Consider the following 13,422-nt stretch of genomic DNA (forward strand, 5'->3'; position numbering starts at 1 on the left):
AATATAGAAAGCATACTTAATTAATAGAGCTCTTCCAAATAGAGACTTCAGATTTAAAGTTGATGATTCTTTGAACTTATTTTGCATTTGTCATTCATATATTTCTTATTATGTGAATATATTGTCACTTTAGTATTCAGGAAAAGTTTGTTGACTTTACAACTGTGGAAGCTGAAGTGGAAAGAAGTTAAAGTATGTCTTAGGTCATAAAACAGGGGAAGAAGGCTATTTAACAGATAGGGCCTCCCAAACTGCCTAAAAGTAACGGCTCTTAGGAATTCAACTTTTTTTTTTTTCCTAACTCCCCAAATTTGTTATCAGCTCTTAACCTAAGATATAGATGAGTAAACCAAGCCACTGGTTTAATTATGTTGAGAAATACAAATGTTAGGGAATCAGCCACTCAGCGTTCTTTGGTCAGTACTCAAGTAAGAGGGAAATACATATTCTTAATCACCGACTTTTCACAGAAGGTTGACGCTGCTGAATTACTTCGTTTATACTTAAACTATGACCTTTTAGAAGAAGCTGTGGATTTGGTGTCAGAATATGTGGATGCTGTATTGGGTAAAGGACATCAATACTTCGGAATTGAGGTAGGCATATACAAATGGTCCCCAATTTACAATGGTTTGACTTATGATTTTTCAACTTTACAATGGTTTGAAAGTGATGAACGTTTATGAGAAACCATACTTTAAAATACTCATGGCTGGGCACAGTGACTCACGCCTATAATCCCAGCACTTTGGGAGGCCGAGGCGGACAGATGCCTGAGGTCAGGAGTTCGAAACCAGCCTGGCCAACATGGTGAAGCCCCGTCTCTACTAAAAATACAAAAATTAGCCAGACGCAGTGGTGCACACTTGTAATCCCAGCTACTCAGGAGGCCGAGGCAGGAGAATCACTTAAACCTGGGAGGCAGAGGTTGCAGTGAGCAGAGATCACACCACTGCACTCCAGCCTGGGCAACAGAGCGAGACTGTCTCAAAAATAAATAAACAAATAAAAAAAATACTCATACAACCGTTCAGTTTTTCACTTGCAGGACAGTATTCAATAAATTACACAAGATATTCAACAGTGTATTATAAAGTAGGCTTTCTGTTAGATGATTTTGCCCAACTTTATAGGTCAACGTTAAGCATGCTGAGCATGGTTAAGTAGGCTATAGGCTAAGCTGTGATGTTCATTAGGTTAGGTGTATTATATGCATTTTCAACCTATGATATTTTCAACTGATAATGGGTTTATTGGAAAACAAACCCATCATAAGTTGAGGAACATCTGTATAGTTGCATATATAGATATAGATAGATAGATAGATAGATAGATAGACATAGATATAGATAGATATATATATATTTTTTTTAGCCGAGTCTTGCCCAGCCTCCAAGCTGGAGTGCAGTGGTGCAACCTCCACTTACTAGCTCACTGCAGCCTCCGCCTCCTGGGTTCAAGTGATTCTCCTGCCTTAGCCTCCTGAGTAGCTGAGATTACAGGCACCGGCCACCACATCCAGCTAACTTTTTAATATTTTTAGTAGAGACAGGGTTTCACCATGTTGGCCAGGCTCGTCTCGTAACTCCTAACCTGAAGTTATCTATCCCCCTCGGGCTCCCAAAGTGCTGGGATTACCCACGGGAGCCACCACGCCCGGCCTAGGCATTTCCTTTTATTACCATGCTATGTAAGGTGAGAATCTGAGAGTAAATTGAATTATATATTAGTGTATTTAACCATTACTATCTGTAGTTATACAACTAAATATTGACACTCTAGGAATCTCTAGTCTCCTGTTTATAAAATAGGAATTTCATCTTTATCAAAATAATATGGCATTAGGATTCAGTGGAGAGAGGTAAACAAAATGGTGTTGTGTGTATGCCGGGACTGTGTTAAGTCTCTACAAGCATTTTCTTATTTAATCCTTATAGCAGCCTTATGAGGGATGTTTTGATTTTATATTTTTTAACCCATGAGGGAACAGGCTTAGAGGTTAAGTTATCACAGGCTCACACAGATGGTAAATATAATAGAAGAGCCAGGTCTAAATAGGTGTAGTTAACTACAGCTTCAACCCTCATGAAATCAGCCAGGTGCAACAGCTCACACCTGTAATCCTAGCACTTTGGGAGGTCAAGGTGGGAGGATCGTTTAAACCTAGGGGTTCAAGACCAGCCTTGGCAAAATGCTGGGATTACAGGCCTAGCCGACGAGAATTTTTAAATACATTTAATTTAACCAAAAAAATGACAAGTTTCCCAATTGGAGAAAAGAGGGTTCCCATTGTGTGCGTGCACATGTATACACACAGTTTCTTGTGGGGAAAAAAAATGCATTTTATTTGGCCAGGCTCAGTGGCTCACTTTGGGAGCCTCACTTTTGGAGGCCAAGGCAGGTGGATCACTTGAGGCCAGGAGTTCGAGACCAGCCTGGCCAACATGGTGAAACCCCATCTCTACTAAAAATAAAAATAAAAAAATTAGGCATGCTGGTGCACATCTGTAGTCCAGCTACTCGGGGGAGGCTGAGGCACAAGAATCGCTTGAGCCCAGGAGGCGGATGTTGCAGTGAGCTGAGATCGTGCCACTGTACTCAGCCTGAGCGACAGAGCGAGACCGTCTCAAAAAAAAAAAAAAAAAAGGGCATTTTATTCTACAGAGTCCTATGAAAGCAACTACCCAGAAGAAATGGTACACTTTGCAGACTGTTTTCAAATAAACATTTTCCTTTTAGTTTCCACTGTCCGCAACAGCCCCAATGGTGTGGCTTCCATACTCCTCTATTGATCAGCTTCTCCAGGCTCTGGGAGAGAACAGTGCCAACAGTCACAACATCGCAGTAAGTCAGCCCTTTCATGAGATGTCTTCTGTAAGCCCCTGCACTAGCAGTTACACCTTCCAGCTTGATCTTCAATTCTCTGGGATTAGAAAAGGAGGGCAAAAGCCTAGTTTTGGCCCTTAGCAAACTGCCCAATCCCTTTATAGATAAGGCAAAGGATCTAAGCAATAGGGTTGAGAAAACGTAATGAGGAACTGTGTAAGTGTTAATTATACAGAGACAAATGGCAAGCAGTCGGTCCATCCTTTCAAGGGTTTAGTTTGGTAGGGCAGACCCTACAGGGTAAACAGGTACTTGAAATACAGTGTGATAGGCCGGGCACGGTGGCTCACACCTGTAATCCCAGCACTTTGGGAGGCTGAGACAGGCAGATCGCCTGAGAGGTCAGGAGTTCGAGACCAGCTTTGCCAACATGGTGGAACCCCGTTTCTACTAAATATACAAAAATTAGCCGGACATGGTGGTGGGAGCCTGTAATCCCAGCTACTCGGGAGGCTGAGGCAGGAGAATCGCTTGAACCTGGGAGGCGGATGTTCCAGTGAGCCGAGATTGCACCACTGCACTCCAGCCTGGACGGCAGAGTGAGACTCCATTTCCCCGACCCCCCCAAAAAAGAAAGAAATACAGTGTGATAAATTATCACTGTCCTGAGGGAAGTTGGCATATATAACAACTTTTCTCAGGAGTCATATATTTGCTCTGCTTGCCTTAACATAAAAAACAATAGTGTTTCCTTTGCTCAGAGTCATTATAGTGATGGCTTATTTTGTTTACCAGTGAGATAGAGTGCCTCCTGAGCCTATCTAAAATATTAGTTCTATATTTCACTTGGCAGCTAATAACTAGTTACATCAGATGCAGCATCTCTGTAAGAAAAGAGCTAGTGATCCTTTTATTAGAAATACTGGTATAATTTCCATACTTAGAAAATTCATTCAGAAAATGAGATTGAAATGTTGTATGTAACAGAGAGGCCTAGTTTTATCAGTAGGGTCACAGAGGAGAATCCTATACCAAATGGTGATTTTATGAAGCAGAGTGGCTAACATCTTTATAAGGTGGAATCTGCTTGTTGAAGTCAAAGTGATTAATAACTTCAATCTTTTTCCATTGTTGAGCTGTTCTGTAATGTTTTCCTTCTTTTCTCTTACAGCTGTCCCAGAAGATACTTGACAAATTGGAGGACTACCAGCAAAAAGTTGATAAGGCAACACGGGATTTATTATATCGTCGGACCTTGTGATCTGGATTGTTACCTAGCCTTTGTAACCGCTTGGTGCCTCTTAGGGCTTAAGACTACCCTACAGGAACCCTGTACTCAAGGCCAATTTTTGTAACTCTAAATGATGTGTACAACATTCAAGTCTGCATTCTGCACGAGATAGGAGGGCAGAAGAGTCAGAGGACCCTGTGCTTGCTGGTGGTGCTAACACAATTTCTGGTGTTGAACCTTGGTCTCAAATAGCTGCTTTTGTATATGATCCACAAGCTTTTTTAGAGTTTATATTTTTTTAAACTACCGAAGACATTCATTATCTGCAAATTAAGACCCATGTTCACTTTCCAAAATAGCTGAGGGTTGTTGGCTTGTTGTAGCTGACCACCAAAAGCAGTCACTGCAGATCTTTTAATTCTTCCCTATCACCTTTTGTATTTTAATGCAATTATTTTGGTCCAGAACTGACATGTATTTTCTGTATTGTATACAAAGGCTAATAATTTTGCATACTCTTATTTATTTTGGAGGTTTTGTATGATCTTCAATCAAGTATTAAGTAATTTGCCTAGATTAAGCCTAAAATGATGACCAGCTAATTAAAGAAAATATTTTGAATCTGGTTCAGAGCTAAAGTTAAGTAAATTCTTAGCTAAGAAAAAATTGGAAATCCATCATCTATATTAACAACAGATTCTCAGAGTAAATTGTTAACTTCTATGATTTATGATAATCAAGCTGGACTTGATCATACAAGTTAGTCTCGTAATGTATTGGACCAAAATATAAACTTCATTGGTCAGATTCAGAAGCATTTATGCTCACAAGTTTTGTGAAAGTGAAAAATAATAAAATCATCTTGGATTTTATTCTATATATTAAAATTTATCTTTTAAGGAAACAATCTGTATACTACTTGCTTGTATAGCCTTTTGACCCTTCTTGAGTTTTTCATAAGCCTTTAATTTTTATACTTTCAATACCATATTTACATTATATGTTTTAATTAACAATGTGAGTTTCTCTGTGGTACTGTTGTTGGTAGATGCTGAGGTGTGTGATTCTTTTTTTTCATTTTAGCTCTACTATGATTAATGTGAGGCATTTGGTGCAATTAGGGACTGGGAGAGCCCCTGTCCTCCCAGCTCTCTAAACCTGTGGCTTTCAACGACAGTAAGAAAGACATTTTGACCTATATACACATATATAAACAAAAGTTTCACAAAATTTGTATCCTCACCTACTGTGTATCCTGATGTTTTCATGAGTGACTAATGGATCATAACCCATAGTATGAAAACATCAAGGGCCAGGCGTGGTGGCTCACTCCTATAATCCCAGCACTTTGGGAAGCTGAGACAGGCAGATCACTTGAGATCAGGAGTTCAAGACCAACATGGCAAAACCACATCTTTCAAAAAAAAAATTAGCTGGTCGTGGTGGTGTGTACTTGTAGTCCCAGCTACTACAGGGACTGAGGCAGAAAGATGACTTGAGTCTGGGTGGTAGAGGTTGCAGTGAGCCTTGAGCATGCCGCTGCACTCCAGCCTGGGCGACAGTGAGACAAAACCCTATTGTAGCCATCTCTGGAGAGCAAGAAATAGTGAGAGACTAGCCCTATTCCAGAAACTCCCCCCCCCACACACACACACACCGTTTGTGTTGCTAATCAATGCAGTGGTTTCCATGGTGGCAGTTCACAAGATGCTGACCAGCTTTTCCTGTGCTTGTTGTTTAGGTTCAAGGCTTAGAACCCATGCTCAACCCAGCCCAGCTCTTCTGTCCATTGTCTTCTACCTTCCTCATTTTGAGTCCCAACCAGAACAGAGCATGCCCCCATCCTTCCACTTCACTTTTCTCACAGCTTTGAGTCTGCTTTTTTTTTTGTCAGACCGAGTTTCACTCTTGTTACCCGTGCTGGAGTACAGAGGCACGATCTCAGCTCACCGCAACCTCTGCCTCTTGGGTTCAAGTGATTCTCCTGCCTCAGCCTCCTGAGAAGCTGGGATTACAGGCATGTGCCACCACGCCTGGCTAATTTTGTATTTTTAGTAGAGACGAGGGTTTTCCATGTTGGGCAGGCTGGTCTTGAACTCCCAACCTCAGGTGATCTCCCCACCTCAGCCTTCCAAAGTGCTGGGATTACAGGGGAATTGCAACAGAGAAAGAGTTGTGCAGTGCAGGGTGCAGTGGCTCACGCCTGTAATCCCAGCACTTTGGGAGGCCAAGGCAGGCGGATCACGAGATCAGGAGTTTGAGACTAGCCTGACCAACTTGGTGAAACCCTGCCTTTACTTAAAAAAAAAAAAAAAAAGCCAGGTGTGGTGGTGTGCGCCTGTAATCCCAGCTACTCAGATGGCTGAGGCAGAAGAATAGCTTGAACCTGGGAGGCAGAGGTTGCAGTGAGCCGAGATTGCGCCATTGCACTCCAGGATGGGCAACAAGAGTGAAATTCTGTCTCAAAAAAAAAAAGAGAGTAATTCACGCAGAGCCAGCTGTGCGGAAGACTGGAGTTTTATTATTACTCAAATCAGTCTCCCTGAAAACTCAGGGATCAGAGTTTTTAAGGAGAATTTGGTGGGTAGGGGGGCCAGTGAATCAGGAGTGCTGATTGGTTGGCTTGGGGATGAGCTCATAGGGAGTCGAAGCTGTCCTCTTCTGCTGAGTCAGTTCCTGTCGGGGATGCACAGAACTGGTTGGCAGGTCCAGGTGGGACCATCTGGTTGTGAGAAATGAAAAATCTGAGAAGACATCTCAAAAGGCCCATTTTAGGTTCACAATAGTGATGTTACCTTCAAGAATAGTTAGGGAAGTTTCAAATCTTATGACCTCCAGAAAAATGGCTGGTAATGTTTAGAAATCCAGCCCCTCTCATCTGACTTTGTGGCTGGTGGCCTTTCATTTGTTTTATAAGAACAGTTTAGCTTTTTGGGAAGGACTGTTACATAAACTATACACTAAATTCCTTCCCAAAGGTATCTTGGCCTATGCCTAGGAATGAATGAACAAGGACAGTTGAGAGGTTAGAAGCACGATAGGGTCAGTTAGGTCTGACACCTTTCACTGTCATCATTTTCTGAGTTAAGATTTTTGCAAAGACAGTTTCATAACCAGTCTAGCCTGAAAAATGCATTTTATACCATTTTTTTTCTCTTTTTTCCCTAGTTTCAATATGTAACCTTGAACGAAGCTTACTGCAGAAATCTTTTTTTCTTCTCCTTAGTCTTAAAATACAGCCTTGAAATGTACTTTCTTTGAAATATGTTCTTCCCTTTCTCACCATACACTCCATTATACCATGCACATTTATCTAACTGCATGCTTGTACCTAATTATGTGCTTACCCAGGGGCTAATCTCGAGATCAAGCATGGAGACCCAGCTGCAAAAATCCAGAGATTACCTCGAGGTAGTCTACAATACCACCTGGCCATTGTTGGGCTGACACCAGTGCCTGCATTCCAGGTGACTGAGACCCAAGATAGCCACCAAAATGAGACACACGGACCTTGTACTCAGCACAGCTCCTGCATGCCACCAATATCGAAAGTTTCCCTTTTTAAACCCTTGCCTTCTCCCCAGAAATTTGAAGTGGTTGCTTTGGATGTGAATCTAGCCATTTCCCCATTGCTAGTTTTGGTAAATTTCTTTCTACCATACCTTGCTGTTGTTTTGGGGCTCTCCAAGTGGCGAGCCACCAGACCTGCACTCACTTACATAAGTATGATTACTATACTTAATCATACTGTATTGTACACTTGAAATTTGCTAAGATAATATATCTTAAGGCTTCTCACCATACACAGACAAAAAAGTAACTATATGAGGTGAGGGATATGTTAATTAACTTTGTCAAAAGACAAATTGCAACAAATTTAAAGATTTTTTTTTTCTTTTTTTCTAGATGGAGTCTTGTTCTGTCACCCAGGCTGGATGGGAGTGGAACGATCTTGGCTCGCTGCAACCTCCGCCTCCTGGGTTCAAGCAATTCTCCTGCCTCAGCCTCTGGAGTAGCTGGGACTACAGGTGTGCACCACCACGCTCGGCTAATTTTTGTATTCTTAGTAGAGATGGGATTTCACCATGTTGGCCAGGCTGGTCTCGAACTCTTGACCTTGTGATCCGCCCACCTCAGCCTCCCAAAGTGCTGGAATTACAGGCATGAGCCACTGCGTCTAGCCCAAAGATCTTAATTAGCTTTTATTTATCACTTGTGTGAATTGGGCAACACTTCCTTCCATAAAATAGAATGAGTGTTCCAACAAGCTAAACAGAGGAGGTTGGTCTTATAGACAGAAACGGGCTAAGGAAAGCAGAAAACAAAACACAGCTCGGTGGCTTCCTTTTCTCTTTAGGCAGGGTCTTGTTCTCACACCCCAGATGGACTGCAGTGGCACAATCATGGCTCATTACAGCCTGGACCTCCAGGGCTCAATTGAGTCTCCTGCCTCAGCCTTCAGAATAGCTGGGACTACAGACGAATTTTTATTATTTTTTTGTAGAGATGGAGTTTTGCCATGTTGAACAGGCCGGAGATGGTTTCAAAGTTACTTTCCTTGTAAAGGTTAAAACAGAGGGGATTTCCTTATCATGCTAACTAAAGCTGGCCTGTTTGGGGACTTGGCTATTATCTCTGTCTCCTGATTTCCTAGATGATGACATAAACACTTAATTTTTTTTTTTTTTTAATAGAGATGGGGTCTTGCTATGTTGCCCAGGCTGGTCTTGAAATCCTGAACTCAAGCGATCCTCCCACCTCAGCCTCCCAAAGTGCTGGGATTACAGGCATGAGCCATCGTGTCCAGCCAAACAACTTCATTTTAGTTTAATGATATGGAACTCTAACATGAGTAACTCCATTTGGGTATGGCCTGTTGGGGCCTAGTACAGGAATTCAGTCCAAAATAATGGCTTCCTGTAAATTTTTTTTTTTTTTAGACGGAGTTTTGCTCTTGTCACCCAGGCTGGAGTTGAATGGCACGATCTTAGTTCACTGCAATCTCTGCCTCCCAGGTTCAAGCGAGTCTCCTGCCTCAGCTTCCTGAGTACCTGAGATTACAGGTGCATGCCACCACACCCGGCTAATTTTTGTATTTTTAGTAGAGATGGTGTTTCACCACATTGGTCAGGCTGGTCTTGAACTCCGGACCTCAGGTGATCTACCTGCCTCAGCCTCCCGAAGTGCTGGGATTACACTGTCGCCAGGCTGGAGTGCAATGGCGCGATCTCGGCTCACTGCAATCTCCGCCTCCCAGGTTCAAGTGATTCTCCTGTCTCAGCCTCCCGAGAGTAGCTGGGACTACAGGCACACGCAACCACGCCCAGCTAATTTTTGTATTTTTAGTAGAGACGGGGTTTCACCATGTTGGCCAGGATGGTCTCGATCTCTTGACCCTGTGATCTGCCTGCCTCGGCCTCCCAAAGTGCTGGGATTACAGGATTATAGGCGTAAGCCACCGTGCCCGTCCACCCTCCTATAAATTTTATTGAATAACTGATTGTGGTAATCATTTCACTATGTATATGTATATCAAATCACATTATATACCTTAAATATATACAGTTTTTATCAATTATGCCTCAAATAGCTAGGGAAAAAAGCCAGTGGTTATCAACTCTGGCTAAGCATTAGAATAATCTAAGGAGCTTTTTAAAAAAGCAAGCTGGTTGCAGTTCATCACAACTATAATCCCAGCACTTTGGGAGGCCAAGGTAGATGGCTTGAGGCCAAGAGTTTGAGTCTATCCTGGGAAACAAAACAAGACCCTGTCTTTACTTAAAAATAAATTGGCAGCCAGGCACGGTAGCTCACGTGAGGCTGTAATCCCAGCACTTTGGGAGGCTGAGGCAGGTGGATCACCTGTAATGTAATGTGGATCACATTACAGGTGTGGCACACACCTGTAATCTCAGCTACTTGGGAGGCTGAGGCAGGAGAATCGCTTGAACCCGGGAGGCAGAGGTTGCTGTGATCTGAGATTGCACCATTGCACTCCAGCCTGGGCGACAAGCATGAAACTCCATCTCAAAATAATACATAAACTGGCAAAGTGCAATGGCTCACGCTTGTAATCCCAGTGCTTTCAGAGACTGAGATGGGCGGACAGCTTGAACCCAGGAGTTCCAGACCAGCACAGACAACATGGCAAAACCCTATCTCTACCAAAAATAAAAAATTAGCTGGGATTAGTGGCATGCAACTGTAGTCTCAGCTACTCGGGAGGGTGAGGTGAGAGGATCCCTTGAGCCTCAAGAGGAAAAGGCTACAGTGAGCCATGATCATGCCATTGTACTCCAGCCTGGGCAACAGAGCAAGACCCTGTTTCAAATAATTACATTAAAATAAAGTACATTGATATAGTTCCTGCACTCCCACCCCACTCCAACTGGTTTGGATTTTTATATCGCTTTAATGCCCTCCAGACAGTTGAGAATCCTTGGTATAAGCATAAATAACCATCAGCTCCAGAAATGTATGTTTCCCCCAAGGAAAACAGCCTTTCACATTTCTATACATTTTGGTTTAGCTCATAATCTCAACTTAGTTCCAACCAGTTTTATAATATTACCTGGACTTTTGTGTAGACAAAATGATCATTAATAGTAAAAATAGCTGCTGTCAGGTAACAACTAATTGGGGCCAGTGTTGCAGAGGTGGTAAAGGAACTTACCAAGACAGGTAAACAAAGGCAGATAGTATAAAAATACATTCCAAGGATGCAACAGGCAGGTCACTGAGAGAGGAGCTGACTGCAAGGAGACAAATGCTTGCTAGGGATTTTACAGAATGGTGCTTATGCTGGAGAGGGCTACATGCAGTATTTGATAATGCCAAGGTTGCACTGAGCTAACTTGCATTTTTCTATCAGCCAAGGTTCTGGTGATAAGTTGGGCATAGGAAGATCGTGAGTTACTTGCACAGGAGGACTATATGTCCTGGATTATGAAGAAAGGCAGACTTAGAGCTTACCTACTTTTTCTTTTCATTCTCCCCTACTGTCAGCCTGACTCCTTTTCCCTTATTAGGACTCCACAGCTACCAGTGTTTATTTTTTTCCAGGTGCAATGCAAAGGTCTTAAAGCTATGATACAGGCTGGGCATGGTGGCTTACGCCTGTAATCCCAGCACTTTCAGAGGCTGAGGTGGGCGGATCACCTGAGGTCAGGAGTTTGAGACCAACCTGGCCAACATGGGGAAACCCTGTCTCTACTAAAAATACAAAAATTATCTGGATGTGGTGGCACGCACCTGGAGTCCCAGCTACTCAGGAGGCTAAGGCAGGAGAATTACTTGAACCCGGGAGGTGGAGGTTGCAGTGAGCCGAGATCACGTCATTGCACTCCAGCCTGGTGACAGAGCAAGACTCCGTCTCAAAAAACAAAAAAAAAACTATGATAAAATTTAAACTTCATAACAACTCTATGGATCTATGGATACTAGTACTAATGCATTTTGTGGTTGCAGAAACAAATTTAGGGATGTTAAATTTGTCTAAGCCTTCATATCTGGAAGGTGCGGAAGAAAAGTTTCAATCCAGATGTTTGGCTTCAAAGTTCCTATACAAAACTCCGTATTTTACTGTTGTCTCTCATTAAATAAAGTAGAAAATTGCTAACAGCTTTAAAACAGCAAATTCTTGGGGCCAGGCACAGTGGCTCACACCTGTAATCCTAGCACTCTTGGAAGCCGAGGCAGGTGGATTACCTGAAGTCAGGAGTTTGAGCCCAGCCTGGCCAACATGGTGAAACCCCGTCTCTACTAAAAATACAAAAAATTAGTAGGGCGTGGTGGCGAGCGCCTGTTATTCCAGCTACTCAGGAGGCTGAGGGAGGAGAATTGCTTGAACCCGGGAGGCAGAAGTTGCTGTGAGCTGAGATCGTGCCATTGCACTCCAGCCTGGGTGATAAGAGCAAAACTCCCTCTAAAAAAAAAAAAAATTAGTCCAGGCACGGTGGCTCACGCCTGTAATCCCAGCACTTTAGGAGGCTGAGGCATGCAGATCACTTGAGGTCAGGAGTTCGAGACCAGCCTGGCCAACATGGTGAAACCTCGTCTCTACTAAAAATACAAAAATTAGTGGGGGTGGTGGCATGCGCCTGTTGTCCCAACTACTTGGGAGGCTGAGGTGGGAGAATCACTTGAACCCACAAGGTGGAGGTCGCAGTGAGCCAAGATCATGCCACTGCTCTCCAACCTGGGCGACTCTGTATACAAAATAAAAATCTGTAATCTCAGCACTTTGGGAGGCCGAGGTAGACAGATCATGAGGTCAGAAGATCTAGACCAGCCTGGCCAATATGGTGAAACCCGTCTCTACTAAGATACAAAAAATTAGCCGGGCAAGGTGGTGCGCGCCTGTAGTCCCAGTTACTCAGGAGGCTGAGGCAGGGGAATCGCTTGAACCTGGGAGGCAAAGACTGCAGTGAGCCAAGATCATGCCACTGCACTCCAGCCTGGCAACACAGCGAAACTCTCTCAAAAATAAATTAATTAAAATTAAAATAAAAAAATTGGGCCGGGCATGGTGGCTCACGCCTGTAATCCCAGCGCTTTGGGAGGCCAAAGCGGGTGCATCACCTGAGGTCAGGAGTTTGAGACCAGCCTGACCAATATGGCAAAACCCTGTCTATACTAAAAATAAAAAAATTAGCCAGGCTTGGTGGTGGACACCTGTTATCTCAACTACTCAGGAGGCTGAGGCAGGAGAGTCGCCTGAACCTGGAGGGCAGAAGCCGCAGTAAGTCGAGATTGCACCACTGCACTCCAGCCCGGGCTACTGGGTGACTGAGCGAGACACCGTCTCAAAAAAAAAAAAAAATTAATAAGTTAGCCAGGCATGGTGGCACACACCACTGTAGTCCTAGCTACACGGTAAGCTGAGGCAAGAGGACAGCTTTAGCCCAGGAGTTTGAGGCTGCAGTGAGCTATGAACATGCCACGTTACCCCAACCTGGATGAGAGAGCAAGACACTTAAAAATAAAATTAGAAATAATCATTTTAAAAGGGAATCAAATGCAATTCTACGTGTAAAGTGCTTGGTGACTGACACATTGAGTTCAGTAAGTATTAGATATTTTTAGTGGGAACTGAGCTGCTGCGGATATAAAAATAAATACCACTCGCATTCCTTAGTTTAGAAGGGAGACGGATGTCAACAAGATGCCAAGTGCCAGGAAGCGGCTGGGCAGGAGCGGTCACGCCTGCACTGCGTCTGCATTGCGCCTTGATGAAAGAAAAAAAGACTTCCATCATGTGATGCAGTAATCATTCCAGCCAGTGCAAAGGAAAACAGGGACGTGATGCTCCAAGTGGCGGGCTCCACAGGTAGAAGAGACGGGAGAGGGGGCAGTGTTATAAAGTA

General features: G+C 43.4%; 1 protein-coding gene across 1 annotated transcript in view; it reads left to right on the forward strand.

Annotated features, from left to right (window-relative positions):
• Positions 1-4,929, forward strand: part of NUP160 (nucleoporin 160) — a 71,822-nt gene extending 66,893 nt beyond the window's left edge. Inside the window, exons 34-36 of the mRNA XM_037999322.2 lie at positions 471-596; positions 2,740-2,844; positions 3,998-4,929. Coding sequence (XP_037855250.1) covers positions 471-596; positions 2,740-2,844; positions 3,998-4,087 — 321 coding nt within the window. The 3' untranslated portion in view covers positions 4,088-4,929. The remainder of the gene's footprint in view (positions 1-470; positions 597-2,739; positions 2,845-3,997) is intronic.
• Positions 4,930-13,422: the final 8,493 nt, after the last annotated feature.

This window comes from Chlorocebus sabaeus, chromosome 1, assembly GCF_047675955.1.
Source record: "Chlorocebus sabaeus isolate Y175 chromosome 1, mChlSab1.0.hap1, whole genome shotgun sequence".
In the NCBI taxonomy this organism is placed as follows: domain Eukaryota; kingdom Metazoa; phylum Chordata; class Mammalia; order Primates; family Cercopithecidae; genus Chlorocebus; species Chlorocebus sabaeus.